Raw genomic sequence first — 13,637 nt, 5'->3', positions numbered from 1 at the left:
TCACTTCATCACTTTGCCCCACACCATAAAAAACCAAGCTTAAGAATGCCATAGGAAAGGCCCAGGTGAGTACAATAAAAAATAGTCTTATTTTGCCTGTCATCATTGATACTTTCATAGGGAACAAGGTGGCGAAAAATCTGTCCACGGAGATGAGTACAAGGCTGAACACCGACACTGAAAATCAAAGGTACCACAAGTATGTAGAAATTTTGCAAATGATCGGAGTCAAGACATTGCTAAAAACTGCAAGCCCGCTCATTAAATTTACCACCCACAAGCTGAGAACAAAAATGAGATCCGAGAAAGCCATATTAGTGATGTAGTAGTTGGTGCTGCTTCGGAGACTCTGTGTTCTGAGAAAAATTTTTATCTCCAAGACATTTGCGATAACAGATAAAACAGCGACTAAGGACATGTACAGTAGTATTTTCAAAGTAAAATGCAGTTGAAGAACTTCTTCACGATGTGAAAGAGTGAAGTTGTTCATGTTACTGTTTATCAGTTTTATTTTTAGTTCGTCGACGTGGAGTGTTCGGGAGATGCGACAATTTAAAACGGCTACTTTGCCAGCTCAGTAATGGCCGTATATTCAGTAAATAAGCTACTCTTTAAACGCTGAATCGCCTTTAAAGTGGCTTCAAGATACCTCGATTGAAGGGCGATGTTTTAAAAAAAGGTAAGTTTTGAGCCCTATAATTTTCGGATCACTAGACTTTCAGCTAGGAAATCCGAAAGATAAAAATTTTTAGGGGATAAAAATATGGCTATATTTACCGTTTAAATACTAAAATACGTTTAACAGTGCTATGTCTAAGTGGTTTTGAACTATATTCTCGTTGGGTGCCCATGTCATGTGTCGATTAAGACAAGTCAAGCGATCCTGAAATGCGTTATAGATCTCAAGTCTAGTGTTTACGCTGGGCTCAGAAGACGAAACCGTGTTTTCTGACACTTAAAACTTTTTTCAGCTCGACTGCCGGTCCGGATTACACAAGCAAAACTTTCCCAGTTTCGGGCGAAGTATAAAGTACTGTAATCGTACTAACATTTGATGGTCAAAAGTTTCCTTTGCCTTACCAAAGAACGCTGTGGCTATATCACTATGGCCGGTAACTGGTCAACCGGCGTTAAAAACACTAAATGACCGGCAGTGCCATATTCTCAGTGAATTTTACAAATCGAAAAAATTCAGCCGTTCTGAACTATCATAAGTCGTGATCCTGATCAAAGCAGCCGGTTTTGTGGGATTTCTATATCATGTTTTTGTTGGTCTCGAGTCTTTGGATGTTCGTTACTATTTTCTGTCCAAAGCATGGCGTGACAGGCGACGTTTGACGTCATAACATCTTGACCTTCCATGCCGCCTCCGCGGAAAACCGGCGGGAAAAGTCTCTACGCGTTAGTTCCCTTCAGGAGCTGAAATACACTTCAACAGTATCTTGTGGGCGTTATGATGAAACAAAAAAGCTTTTTTGTACAAGGTAATCTTAACTTTGCGTTGATGTATAGAGATAATATCGAGTTTTCAGTATTCGTTCTTTGCTATTGAGTGGACTGCGAAATTTACTGAGAATAGTTATAGGACTGCCGGCCATTTAGTGTTTTGAAAACTTTGACCGGCAGTCGAGCTGAAAAAAGTTCTAAGTGTCACAAAACACGGTTTCGTCTTCTGAGCCCAGCGTAAACCAAACACTAGACTTGAGATCTATAAAACATTTCAAGATCGCTTGACTTGTCTTAATCGGCATATGATAGTTTAGATTAGCTAGAATCTTTCGATTTTGTGAAACTTACTGATAATATAGGACTGCCGGCCATTTAGTGTTATGAAAACCTTGACCGGTTCCGGCCATATAGCCACAGCGACCAAAGAAATCAGTTAATGCATGGCAATGGTAGATAGCGACTCGGAATTGCTGAAACATCAGCCCCACGTCAGCCATAAAAGCAATAGGTTCTTGCCGGAACCTTTTCAAAACATCAGTCAGGTTATGTAAGGTTGTTGGTCGTTACGTCCTTGCAGTATCTGATCGCCGATGCACCTCCGGATCGCTCAGCACAATCAATTCAACCTTTTCAGGTTGTTATGGCACATTGGGTGGTGAGGCAAATACCGTAAATCCTCTATCAAGCCCCCAGGGGATTTATTTATATTTCAAACACATTTAAAGGGGGGGGGGGGGGGTAATAAGGACCGGGGATTTTTTGAGAGGGCGACTCCTTTAATCTAGCTAGCTAAGACGAGGGTATCAATCCATAAAAAACTATAATGCAAAGCGGCAAAGGAGGTCATGCAGCTGAGGATCAAAAAACAAATCCTTAATTCAGTTGGTAAAAAAAACCATCCCAAATCAGTCCACAGACGTTTTACAGTCGTCAGTCGATCATATATTAGTAAAACATTGAATGGCTCCGTTCCCCGTTATCTTGAAGATATTTTAAAATTTTACCATCAATCAAGGACATTACGGTCATCAAGGGATAACTTACGCCTTGAAGAACCAAATTTTAACATGAAAACGTATGGCCAGCGAGCGTTTTCCGTTGCTCCCCCCCCGACTATGGAACAAGCTCCCCTTTGAAATTCGAGCTTGTTCTGATGTTAATCTTTTTAAATCTAAGTTGAAAACGTTTCTTTTTAAACAGGTATATGACATTTAGTTTCATCATATTTGTTTGTTTGTTGTTGTTGTTGTTGTTGTTTTTTTTCCCTTCCCTTTTTAAGATGTGTAATACATGCTAAACATTCAGTTCCCAATATGTACAGTAGGGTATGTGTAAGCTTGTGTTTAATGATATCCTTATGTCTTTTTTTTACATTGTAAAGCGCTTAGAACAGCGATGTATAAGCGCTACATAAATTCCATTATTTATTTATTTATATTTATTTAAAATCCAACTAGTGGTTTATCGTCAATGCTGCGTTCTGATTGGTTGAGCTACTGCTAGGCTTCACTCAGAGACTATTCGGAGTTGAGGAATAATTGTTAATTCTCAGTGAAGAATAGTAAGGGGGAGAGGAGGGGGGCTTATTTACTTTCTTCCCCTGAAAAGGGAGAGGGCGGCTTAATAGAGGATTTATGGTACCTCAAGGGTTTTCGGTAAAATTTAGAATCAGGTAAGAATTAATAAAAACCAAAAAGGAAAAGAAAAGAAATTATGTATTTAAATCGGTAAATAAAATTTATCGCGCCTCTGCCGACGATAACAACACCGGGAACCAGGCGGGATCTAGCCCTGCGTAGCTGGCGGCGGTAGCAACATTAGCGGGCGTGTGCTGAAATAATTAACTAGGAAGGTTCGCCCATAAGTACTATAGTACCGGTAAATAAATATAATTTTACCGATAGAAAATAACTTGTAACAGTCAGGAAAAATAAAGGAAACGCTTTGCAGTAACAATGTTTCAACTGAGAAGACGTTTGGACCCCTCCCGGAAACAAACATCTTGCATGGATCTACCTCTACAAATTAGATCAATCAATTAAATTAATGTCCATAAATTTTGAAAGGAATAATTTTCGTAATTATTTTACTCCTGCCCAACACTGCAATTATTGTGGTTTTCACCACACTGAATCATGGCGTCCTACGGTGTAATACAGCTCTTACAACTGTCCTTATCCTATTCCAGTTGTTTTCTTTAATTTTTCACCAGATTTATGCGTCACGGTTTATAGGATTGGGCTGAAAAGGAATGATATAAAGTCAATTTCCCCTTTTGCTTGTATGTATGTATGTATATTTGTTTGTTTTTCTTTCTCGTTCGGCCTTAGCTGTGGAAAAACGATTAGCGGATTTATTTTAAATCGCTACAGACAGGCCACCTGGTTTTAGCATCAAATCTTTCGGAACCCTTTTTTTGAGTAGACGACAATACCAGCTGAACTAGACTTTATTTTCTGAGACTCAATATTGACACATTTCGGCAACCATAGTACATAAGTCTGATAACAGAAACATTGAAACGAAAACGGCTTAAAGGGACTGTTGCAAGTGTGTGCAATGATGCATTACTTGCTTGCCAGTGTCTAGTTTTTTTTTATAAGAAAAACAATGAACACGCGAACGCGATAAGTACATGCAGACAACAAAAATTGCAATTACGATTAAAAGGTTAGTTTTGCTACATTTGTACGATTCACACCACAGAACTATAACTGTGTAAATATTGAAAACTTCTATTGCTTTGCAAACTGCTTAAGGACATTGCTGCGTACTTTTTTTGTGAAGTATTTGATACTCATTACAAATTTAGTGAAATGATGTCTGCAGTAAAAAAGTTAACATTTTAGGTTTACCCCAAAATAACGATATTTTCGGTTATTTAAAGGTCATATCGTCATATCGGGAGTTTCGATAAAACGATTCCTCGATGTAACGATATAATTTTACTGCTCCCTTGGCATATCGTTATATCGGGGTTCTACCATATTTTTTACACATTTACCTTCAAAATTCTGAAAAATCGCCGGGCTTCTAATAAGTTCATCTTTTCCGAGCAAAAATTGTCCTCTGTGCTTACTGGCAATGAGAAGTCATTACAATGAAAAAGGGCTATGAACCTCGTACGAGTCGTTAGCGTGGGAGACATTCGCGTAGCCTACTGCAAGTTTGAATCAAAACAAGCGAACTCGGCGAAAACTCTATTTGGGCCACGCCCAAATAATGATGAGAAATCGTGGTCTAACGCGCACTAAGTTTCGTAAGTTTATCGACGAGGAAGTCTTGACATCAGTTCGCAGTATCATTACGTTACTATAGGCAACAATCTCAGCAAGTAAATGATCTAACAAGAATTACATGCTTAATCTTCCCAATAATAATACCACTTTCCACGGTGTTTTTAAAAATGATTTGGCAGTAAGTGACAAATGTACTCAGCTCAGAGAGGACCATCAGAGAGATAGTAGAACATACCTTCTCAACCTCTGATCGTAATTGTACTCTGGGTATCGTTTACCCTCACCACTTCTGTGCTAGAGGAAACTCATGAGTCAATATCCCAATTGTCTTGGGATCCTTGTATACTGCCCAACAGTACAATTTTTTGCTGAGGTACATACTGGTGCCCATCATGCCGCACTCCATTATCAAATGGAAAAGTCGGGGCTGATTAACAACTACGAAATCCACGTGACGGCTGCGATCGTAAATTGAAATCCTTGCTTTTTCGGGATTGTAATCGTCGCTGACGTATCCGTTTCCATCAAGGCAACTTCCATGTGTAATCAATCCCTCAAAGGTTTGCAGTTTTACAATAAAACGACTCCCATCTCTAGGGGGAGGGGACGCATAGGCTGGTCCGGTAGGTTCCAGACCAGGATGTGTTGAAGAAATAATCGAATAAGGTGTATCAAATGAGAAGGAAACTTCGATAACATTACGGTGACCTGCAGCTTCGCACATTTACTTATGTCTTTCCCAGTGCAGTTTCTGGCACCCTTTTCCGCAATACTTTGCCGTCATGCATCGTTGACAAGTTTTTAAGGGAACGTCGCTACGAAAGCAGTAGGCGCAGGATATGTTTGATTCTGTACTTTTTAACTGGTTTTGATTTCTGCAATTTTGAAAACAATGATTACTGGAAATGAACTTGCACTTCACAACATTTGGTATTGACATCTCAACATCAATCACCACATTACTTTGTAGTTCTCCCCCTGAATGATCCTGCCTCTCATCCTGTCCATACAGTTTTTTCAGTCCTTCGAGACGCTGATTCATAAAAAGGGGTTTCAGCTCACTTGGAAAAGAATAAAATTCAAAATAGCGTAAACCTTCATGGAAGGCTGGCCCACAGTTTCCATGAATAACATTGTTTTCAATCACACAGGAAAGCTTGCCTGGACTCTGTTTGCCCACTCTTAGTCCGCCCATTTTATTGTTGCAAATAGTATTCCCCTCGTAATAGCCACCAGAATTGCACTGCACCCATACTCCCCACCAGTAGTTTTCAAACACCATGTTCCTCTGAAAAAGCACGCAATTTGCGCAAAAAGATACACGGACACCAAACCCTCCATTGTGGTAAATTTTGTTCTCTTGTATATTAACTACGTCTGAGGTCGTATCTGGATGTCCAGCAACAATGATACCCTCGTACCTGTTGTCATAAATATCACAACGTGTCACTTGGGCCTCTTTAGCTAACACACCTTCTATCCGAGTGCCATCGACGTGGATGCCTTCAGTGTTTCCATAAATAAGACACTCCTGGACAGCCAGACTTCCTTGGTTCAGTACTTTGATTCCAGCTGAAAGGGTTGGTTTGCTGCCGTTACCACTTACGTGACATTTTACCAAGGTGCCAAATGCGGAAGATCCACACACTACTAAGCCACCACCCTTGCTGTCTTTTATTTTGCATTCCAACAAAACAGCCTTTCCATTAACTATAACTGCTGGCTCGTCAGTTGAGGTGGAGTGGAATGTGCAATGATCGAATTCGACACTTGCATGGGAGTGGATAGCAACAGAGCCCTTCAACTGAAAGCTTAAGTTTTGAAAATAACAAATTCCTGTGACCAACAGTAAATTACTTGCCAATGTAACGGCCGCATTATTACTAATTGCAACAAGACTCATATCCAGGATTGAAAAAAAGTCCTTTCTGATCTCATAGTGGTTGTCTTTTAACAATAAAATGGCTTTTCCTGTGAAATAATTCATGTTTTCGTTTAAAGCCTCGTGAAGTGTTTCTGTTGAGTCAACAACAGTCCAGTGTCCGTCCAAATTCTTAAAAACACTTATAAAATCCCCATAAAGGCGACAACTTCTTGCGTCGTGATAATATGCAATGGCTGCGCAGCAACGGGCAGAACGCTTCTGTCCAAGCCCATTTAAAGCTAAAGCCTTCCTTGTGTATCCTTTCCAACAGTTTGGCAGCGTTTTGATGTACTCCTGGGAATCTTGAAGACATTCTTCGTATTTGGCAAGTTTGAGATACGCAGTTGCGCGGTTGTTAAGTAGCCGAGGGTCAAGATGTTTTGTTCCCTTACTTGCCTCAAGTGCTTCCGTGTACGCCTTGACTGCTTCACTGAAACGTCCTTCTTTGAAAAATTTGTTTCCTCGTATACGCTTCTCATCTTCCAAATCGTACTGATACTCTTTGTAACTTGCACATTTCGGGATTTCAATCGGAGGTCGAGATGAGTACAGAATAGTTTTTTGGATGAATTGGGGAAGAGGCAGAGTGTGTGGAAACAATTTTCGTACCTCTTCGGTACCTGAGGCCACGTTAGTACTTGTGCTAGAATCCATGATTTGAAATGCAAAATGTTCCGTTTCCTTTGCCTTCTCCTGGTGACCATAGACACTCAACTTCACTGCGTTTTCGTACACAATGCGAGAAGTCTCAGGTGTCAAAACCATTAGCTTAACCTCCCTTCCGATGCCTTGCTGATTAAGAAAGGTTTTCACGTGTTGTTGCACCTCTGAAGCATGACTGGTTAACTTTGACCAACGGTGGAACCGCGAAGGGTTAGTCACAACAGAGGAGGGTTGTTTCTTCACACTTTTTGTAATATCCAAAATGATTTGATCGGGTGATGGGCAGTCACGAAAAGATTGATGAAGAATTTTTACCGCTCCGTGTAATGACGAGGCAACTTCTTCAACGGTCATTCTGTTGCGAATAACCTCCTGAACGAGACGATGTAAGCTGAGGGATTTTGTACTTTTTCTTTGAAAAAGTGAGAACTTAGTTAAAATTTCGGCGATGTGATTTTTTATCAGAGGAAGCTTCGAGTTTTTACAGGATGGATCATCAACAGAAAGAAGCGATGGGACAATAAGCTCTTCAGGGATTTCAGTGGGTTCTAAAAACGCTGCCACGTTCATGAAACGTGATGCCATTAGGCCATGAGGCGATCTTTTGACGTATTCAAAGTTCATAAGCCATGTGGTATGCACTGCCAGTCGACTTTTAGACTCGAAATCCCAGGCTGGTTTGGAACGCGGATGTTGAGATAACAAATTCAATCGCTGAACTTTGTATTCCTGGAGATAGTTACTGATAGAGCACTCAAGGGCTTTGATATGGGCACCAGCTTGTTCTAAAGCGAGAGGAAGGCAACCAAGCTCTTGTAGCAGTTCATCTAACTGCTCCTCTCTTTCATCTGCGGTTTCACCACATCGAGAAATAAGGAATTGCTTTGCATCGTTTTTTGGAAGGGCGGAGATTTCAAAACAGCACGTTGACTCAAGATCAATAGCCTGGAAAACTTCTTTTGGTTCACGTCTTGTTGTTAGTAGCACATGACCACCTGCTTGCCTTTTCCACATACCAGAGAGAACCTTGTGCATTTGCTCAGAGAGGACTAACTGGTCCACGTCATCAAGAACCAACAACCAGGGCTTTTTCCGTCCGGAGATCCATGCCAATATTTTTGACAATGTCAAATCGAATGAATTTGCCAGAATTCCTAGCCGCAACGCGAGTTCAGCGACAGAATTCTCAAACTTTTTGTCGTCCTCCAAGGAGAACCAAAATACCCCTCCCTCATATTTTGTCTTGCGTTTCCAGGAAAGGTGAGTTGCCAAAGCGGTTTTTCCACAACCTCCAAGACCACACAAAGCACACATCTTAAGTCTTCCAATTTCATCCAATGAAAGGCATTTTTCAATTCTCTCCAATTCGTTCTCTCTTCCTACAAACCATTTATTACGCACAGGGGCATCAAACACAGGCTGATTGTAATCTTCGCAAGATGACCTGCTGTTTGCTATTGCCGTCAACTTTTCTAGATCTTTTTGGACAAATGAGCTTCTGTTTTTTAACTCTCTATAGCTGCGTTTCAATTCCTGTGTCGTTTCCCAGTGCATCTTCTCGTCTTTTTCTATCTGCATTATCTCTTGTTTCATCAAAACTTGATTGCCCCGAAGTCCCTCACAAGTTTTCTCTAGAACACATTGCTTTTGTTGAATTGAGACAACAGCCCTATCTAATACCGACTTGAATAAATCAATGGTAACGCATATCTTCTTAAATTGCTCTTCTCTGTATTCATTGAAGGAATCAGAAAGCAGCTGTACATCCTGGCGTATGAACTGTAGCACAACATTATCCACTGGTTTACCAAGGCATATGTCAAGCCCTGCGGCAAACAGAAAGCAAACATAGGTCAGGGGGGATAGAAGCTCGCAAAAAAAAGTAACGAACAGGTTTTAAGAAAAGGATGGATTGTGTTCCTGAACCTTCAGTTCATTAAGAGGAAGAATGCAGTTGAACAGTTGAACCTCACCATTAAACTAGAGGTTCCATATTGGAAGTGAAATGCTGCCCCATGTAGAAAGATCAAGGGGTTGGACCAGTATTAAATACTATATTGTATCCCAGTTGTGGATATCACATGGTCTTCAGGATCGTATAAGATTAAAAAAGGAGTAATGATGATGTATTTAATAGAATATGGACAATTGTGAAGTTGAATTCTGTTGTATTTTTTAAGCTCGTTTTCATCTTGATGTGTGACTATAATTTGGAACCTGCTTATTCTTAGAATTAGTTTCAAATAAAAACAAACACAGAACATTATGCAAGCAATGAATGCCCAAAAGATTTAAATCCGCTGAATCAATAAGCATTAGTAGATCTCAATAATATATTATCCGTATGTTTTTAAAGGAAACGCTGTATAATGAAAGGTTGTATAAAACATGCATACTCCAAAATCAGGATGGATTGTTGTTGACAAATACACAATAAAGACTTACGTACAGTGAAATATTAGAAACAAGGCTTAAGAGCGACGGTCAGGAAATATCGACCATCGAGTGGCAAGAGTTGAAAAATCGATTTCCTTCATTTTCTGTCCATAAATAGCTTTTAGGTAGATAAGCAATCTGATGTTGTTCTCGCAAAAAGCCTTTTATTTTCGATAAAAGTAAGAAAATTAGTTTTCGTGGCGAAGTCTCAAAATAGCCGCATTTTCAACCCCAAATTTGCTAACATCAACTCTCCCCTCGTTCGCAAATAAAGGCGCAAGGTGAAATTTGGACACTTTCCATCAATAGAACAACTATTCTTTTTTCACTAGAAGATACTTTCAAAGCAATATCATGACTCGTTGAACTGACATAATTCAAAAACGAAGAACAGGTTTTTACGGTGACAAAAACTTTAATTTAGTAGTTGTTTTCTGCGGCATTATTTTTCCTGTGGTATAGCTCCAAATTTTTCCAGTCCTCGTTTATTCTAACATTTAGACATTCATCTAAAACATACCTGAGAATTGGCTTTGGTTCCTTAAGGCAGCCTCCAAACGAAAGCATCGAGGTCCGATAAATATACTGAAGCGTGACCAAGATAACTTATTTAACGGCACCAAGTTTCCTCGATCGTAAAGTAACAAGAAGAAATATCTTCCTGTTCCCTCATCCTTAGCGAATTACCATGTTAAAGTCCTTATTTTTCGATAAAAAGTGAGTACCAGAATACTAGCGCGTTTGATTTTTTCTTCTTCAAAACTGACTGTCGGCATCCAAAATGTTACTCTTTCAAGAATTGCGTTGCGTTACTATCTTGATTTTGACGGCTCCGTCTCTTCAAATGTATGTCATGTCACGTGAAGTCACGGAACAGACTGTCACGCAGAGTCGCCGGCTGGCAGAGTTCAGTGTTTCAAAGTGGCTAAAATTCACCCAGTCTCACCTTTTTACACCACTCTTTGGTTGATAAAAGTAAGTTTGCAATGAGAAAACCCAGAAGAAGTACGAAAAACGAGCCTTTAGGCTGTAAATATCTACTTTTAGGCGTTTCGAAATTGGAAGTGTTTACACAATTACCGCCGGCCTACAATGAAAATTTCTGATCTTCGATGGTGTCTTACAGAGATTTCCTTAAATAACCCAAGCCAATTTCCAGGTATGTTTTAAATGAATGTCTAAATGTGAGATTTAAATAGCATGAAGAGAATTTGGAGTTATACCACATGTTAAAAATGTCGAAAATGAGTAACGAACTTAAGTTTTTGTCATCCTGAAAACCTCTCCCTCATTTTTGAATTATTTCAGTACGACGAGCTTCGCTATTGCCCTGAAAGTACCTTTTCGGGGAAGAAGAAGAATTTTTCTGTTCATTGAAAGTGTCCAAATTTCTCCATGCGGCTTCGTTTGCGAACGCGAGGAAAGTTGATGTTAGCGAATTTCAGGTTAAAAATTAGGACAGTCTGAGACTCCGACATCGAAAAACGATCTTCTAATTTTTCTCACAAATAAAAGGCTTTTGGTAGGAACAATCTACATTAGGTTTCTTATCTACCTAACAGCTATCTATCAACAAAAAATGAAAGAAATTGATTTTTCAACTCTTGCCACGAAAATAAGATTTTGGTCGATTTTTCCTCAAAGCATCTTCGATTTTGTAAATTGTCACTGATGAATTGTACATATTCGTTTTTATTGTACTCATTCTTTTGCTTCATGAGATCGATACAAACAAGTATGCCCACCACGATGAGCAATTCGCTTGTTTCATTCGCCTCGTTTCCGGGGCAATTTATGACCTCAATTGTAATTCAGTTTGTTCGCCTCGTTGCTCCATTGACTCGCGTCCGCCTTTCGAGTTCAACCTTATATATAACACACGAATGTCTAACCAAGAGGTCGCAGATTCAAGAGTACTAATAAGAAACTCTATAACAAGTTTATCGCAATTTCCTTTTCCGTGTCCAGAAAGAATCATAGACTTTCACTTTCTTAGCGCTCACAAAATTCTCGGATAAATTTTCGGCTGCCATTTTACTTTGTTGCATAGGGTGCTACGCGGCGGGAACTGGGAACTGCTAACAAACAGCGAAACAAACTTCCAAAGAAACTAGACAAGAATAGGTAGCCGTCCTGTGCGGGCATCAATTAACTGGGAAATAGTTTACTTTCTTAGATGATTTCCCTTCTCTATAAGGGAAAAATCAGTGTCAGAATTGTCTGGACTTAGTTTTACTTATTGTGCGTTTTAATTCTATTAGGCAGTCATTTTTCACGAAAGTATAAGTATCATTAAGGTGTAAAGTATACAGTAACAAAACGTACCATGATTTTTCCACAACTTAAGATCATCCAGAGTTCTTTCCTCCTCGGACTTCACGAATCTCAGGCTCTTGACCAGGTTCTCCATGAGATCAAAGCAATTGTCGTAGTGCGCCGCAGTCCAAGCCATGAAATCGCAGTGTGCCCATTCGTTTCGAACTTTTGACCTTACATTCTCAGCAATCGCTTTGACAGACACGAACGGTAAGGCTCCACAGAGAACAGCAAGGGCTGCTGACGAGTCAAAGGAACTGTTAAACGCATTAAACTGCGCCATGAAAGGTTTCATGAAGAGCTTGGCCAAAGACACTTCATTCTTTACACAGTAGTCGTAGAGACTACGGTGCGTGGCAGTGTGGTTGTTGTTGATACTATCATAGTTTAAGTTTACCGTGGAAGGAGGAATGTTCTTCAAGAATTTCGGGTACGTCTGTTTGTCCAGTCCAAAGCACTGCACCAAATGCTGGTAGAATGGAGGCATTTCGGCTTTGATCTTATCTCTGAGGCATGGAGTGAGGACATGATGAAGGGCAATACCAACCACCAACCATCGGCGCTGTTCCTGGGAGGTCCCTGATAAGGAAGCCATTTCTTCTTTTTGCCGTTTTGCCTTAATTTGGAAAAATAAAAATAAAAAAAATTGAAGAAAGGATATGATAAACTAAACAAATTACTTTGTTATTATGGTGAATAACGGTGTTGGGACCTAAGGTGTATGTCCGCCATCTTGGATTTACGATTGAACTGTAAAATAAGTTTTTAATGAATAGTTTGCTACCGTACGTATTACCCTCATGGTTCCTTTTTTGGTCCCACCCCTTTTTTTCAAACAGAGGCCCCGCTGTCCCCATCCTGGTTCTGTGTTTTAAGAAGGTTTTTCCACACACTGGGAAGGTTGTACCGTCCCTTATCTCTGTTCAGGGCCGGACCCTTCAGCGCCTGATGTAGATGGCTCAACCTTTACTCCTCCTCTAAACCACCTTTAGACCTCAGTTGTGGTGGCACTGAATCTCCTGTGTTCTGAATATCTTGCCTTCAAAGATCTTTCTGTTTCCCTAACATTAATGAGGCCTTAAATGTATCATGTTGTATGTAATACTCTGGACCCACGACCTTTTAATTATTTAAAGGTGTTGCGAGGCTTGAAGTATAGGGGGACCCCATACTGCTTGAATACTCTCAGCTCCTCAGGTTTTCAGACACGCACTTTACACACCGCATCACTACTAGAAACTACTGTCTTTCCCTACACTGTCTCATCCTTTCCTTTCTCTTCCTCCCGTATAGGCTCTGGTGTTCCTGAGGCATCCAAACCAGGGGTTTAGACCTGCCTCGTCAGGGGTTCGTCAGTTACCGAGTCTGGGCAGTTGCTTATTCTCAGTGCTTGCCTGATGTGGTCTCTCTCTTTCTTGGATCTTCGGGGGTCACTGACAATACGTCTCGGTGCATCAGGGTTCTAAAAACATCCCTCTTATGTTCTAGTGGGTGCTCACTATTAAAGTTTAAGTACTGATCAGTGTTAGTTTCTTTGCTGAAGATTCTGGTGTTGATCGAGCCATCTTTGGGTAAGACAGTCACAATACCCAGAAAAGCCAGTGTTCTTT

The 13,637-nt window shown here is 40.2% G+C and overlaps 1 protein-coding gene across 1 annotated transcript in view; it reads right to left on the bottom strand.

Annotated features, from left to right (window-relative positions):
• Positions 1–10,216, bottom strand: part of LOC140949021 (uncharacterized) — a 17,635-nt gene extending 7,419 nt beyond the window's left edge. Inside the window, exons 1-2 of the mRNA XM_073398277.1 lie at positions 10,207–10,216; positions 4,924–9,101 (exon numbers count right to left, since the gene is read on the bottom strand). Of these exons, the coding sequence (XP_073254378.1) occupies positions 5,413–9,101; positions 10,207–10,216 (3,699 nt within the window). The 3' untranslated portion in view covers positions 4,924–5,412. The remainder of the gene's footprint in view (positions 1–4,923; positions 9,102–10,206) is intronic.
• Between the last annotated feature and the right edge of the window lie 3,421 nt (positions 10,217–13,637).

The sequence above is a fragment of the Porites lutea genome, chromosome 9, assembly GCF_958299795.1.
Source record: "Porites lutea chromosome 9, jaPorLute2.1, whole genome shotgun sequence".
In the NCBI taxonomy this organism is placed as follows: Eukaryota; Metazoa; Cnidaria; class Anthozoa; order Scleractinia; family Poritidae; genus Porites; species Porites lutea.
This window is presented reverse-complemented; position numbering and strand designations above follow the sequence as displayed.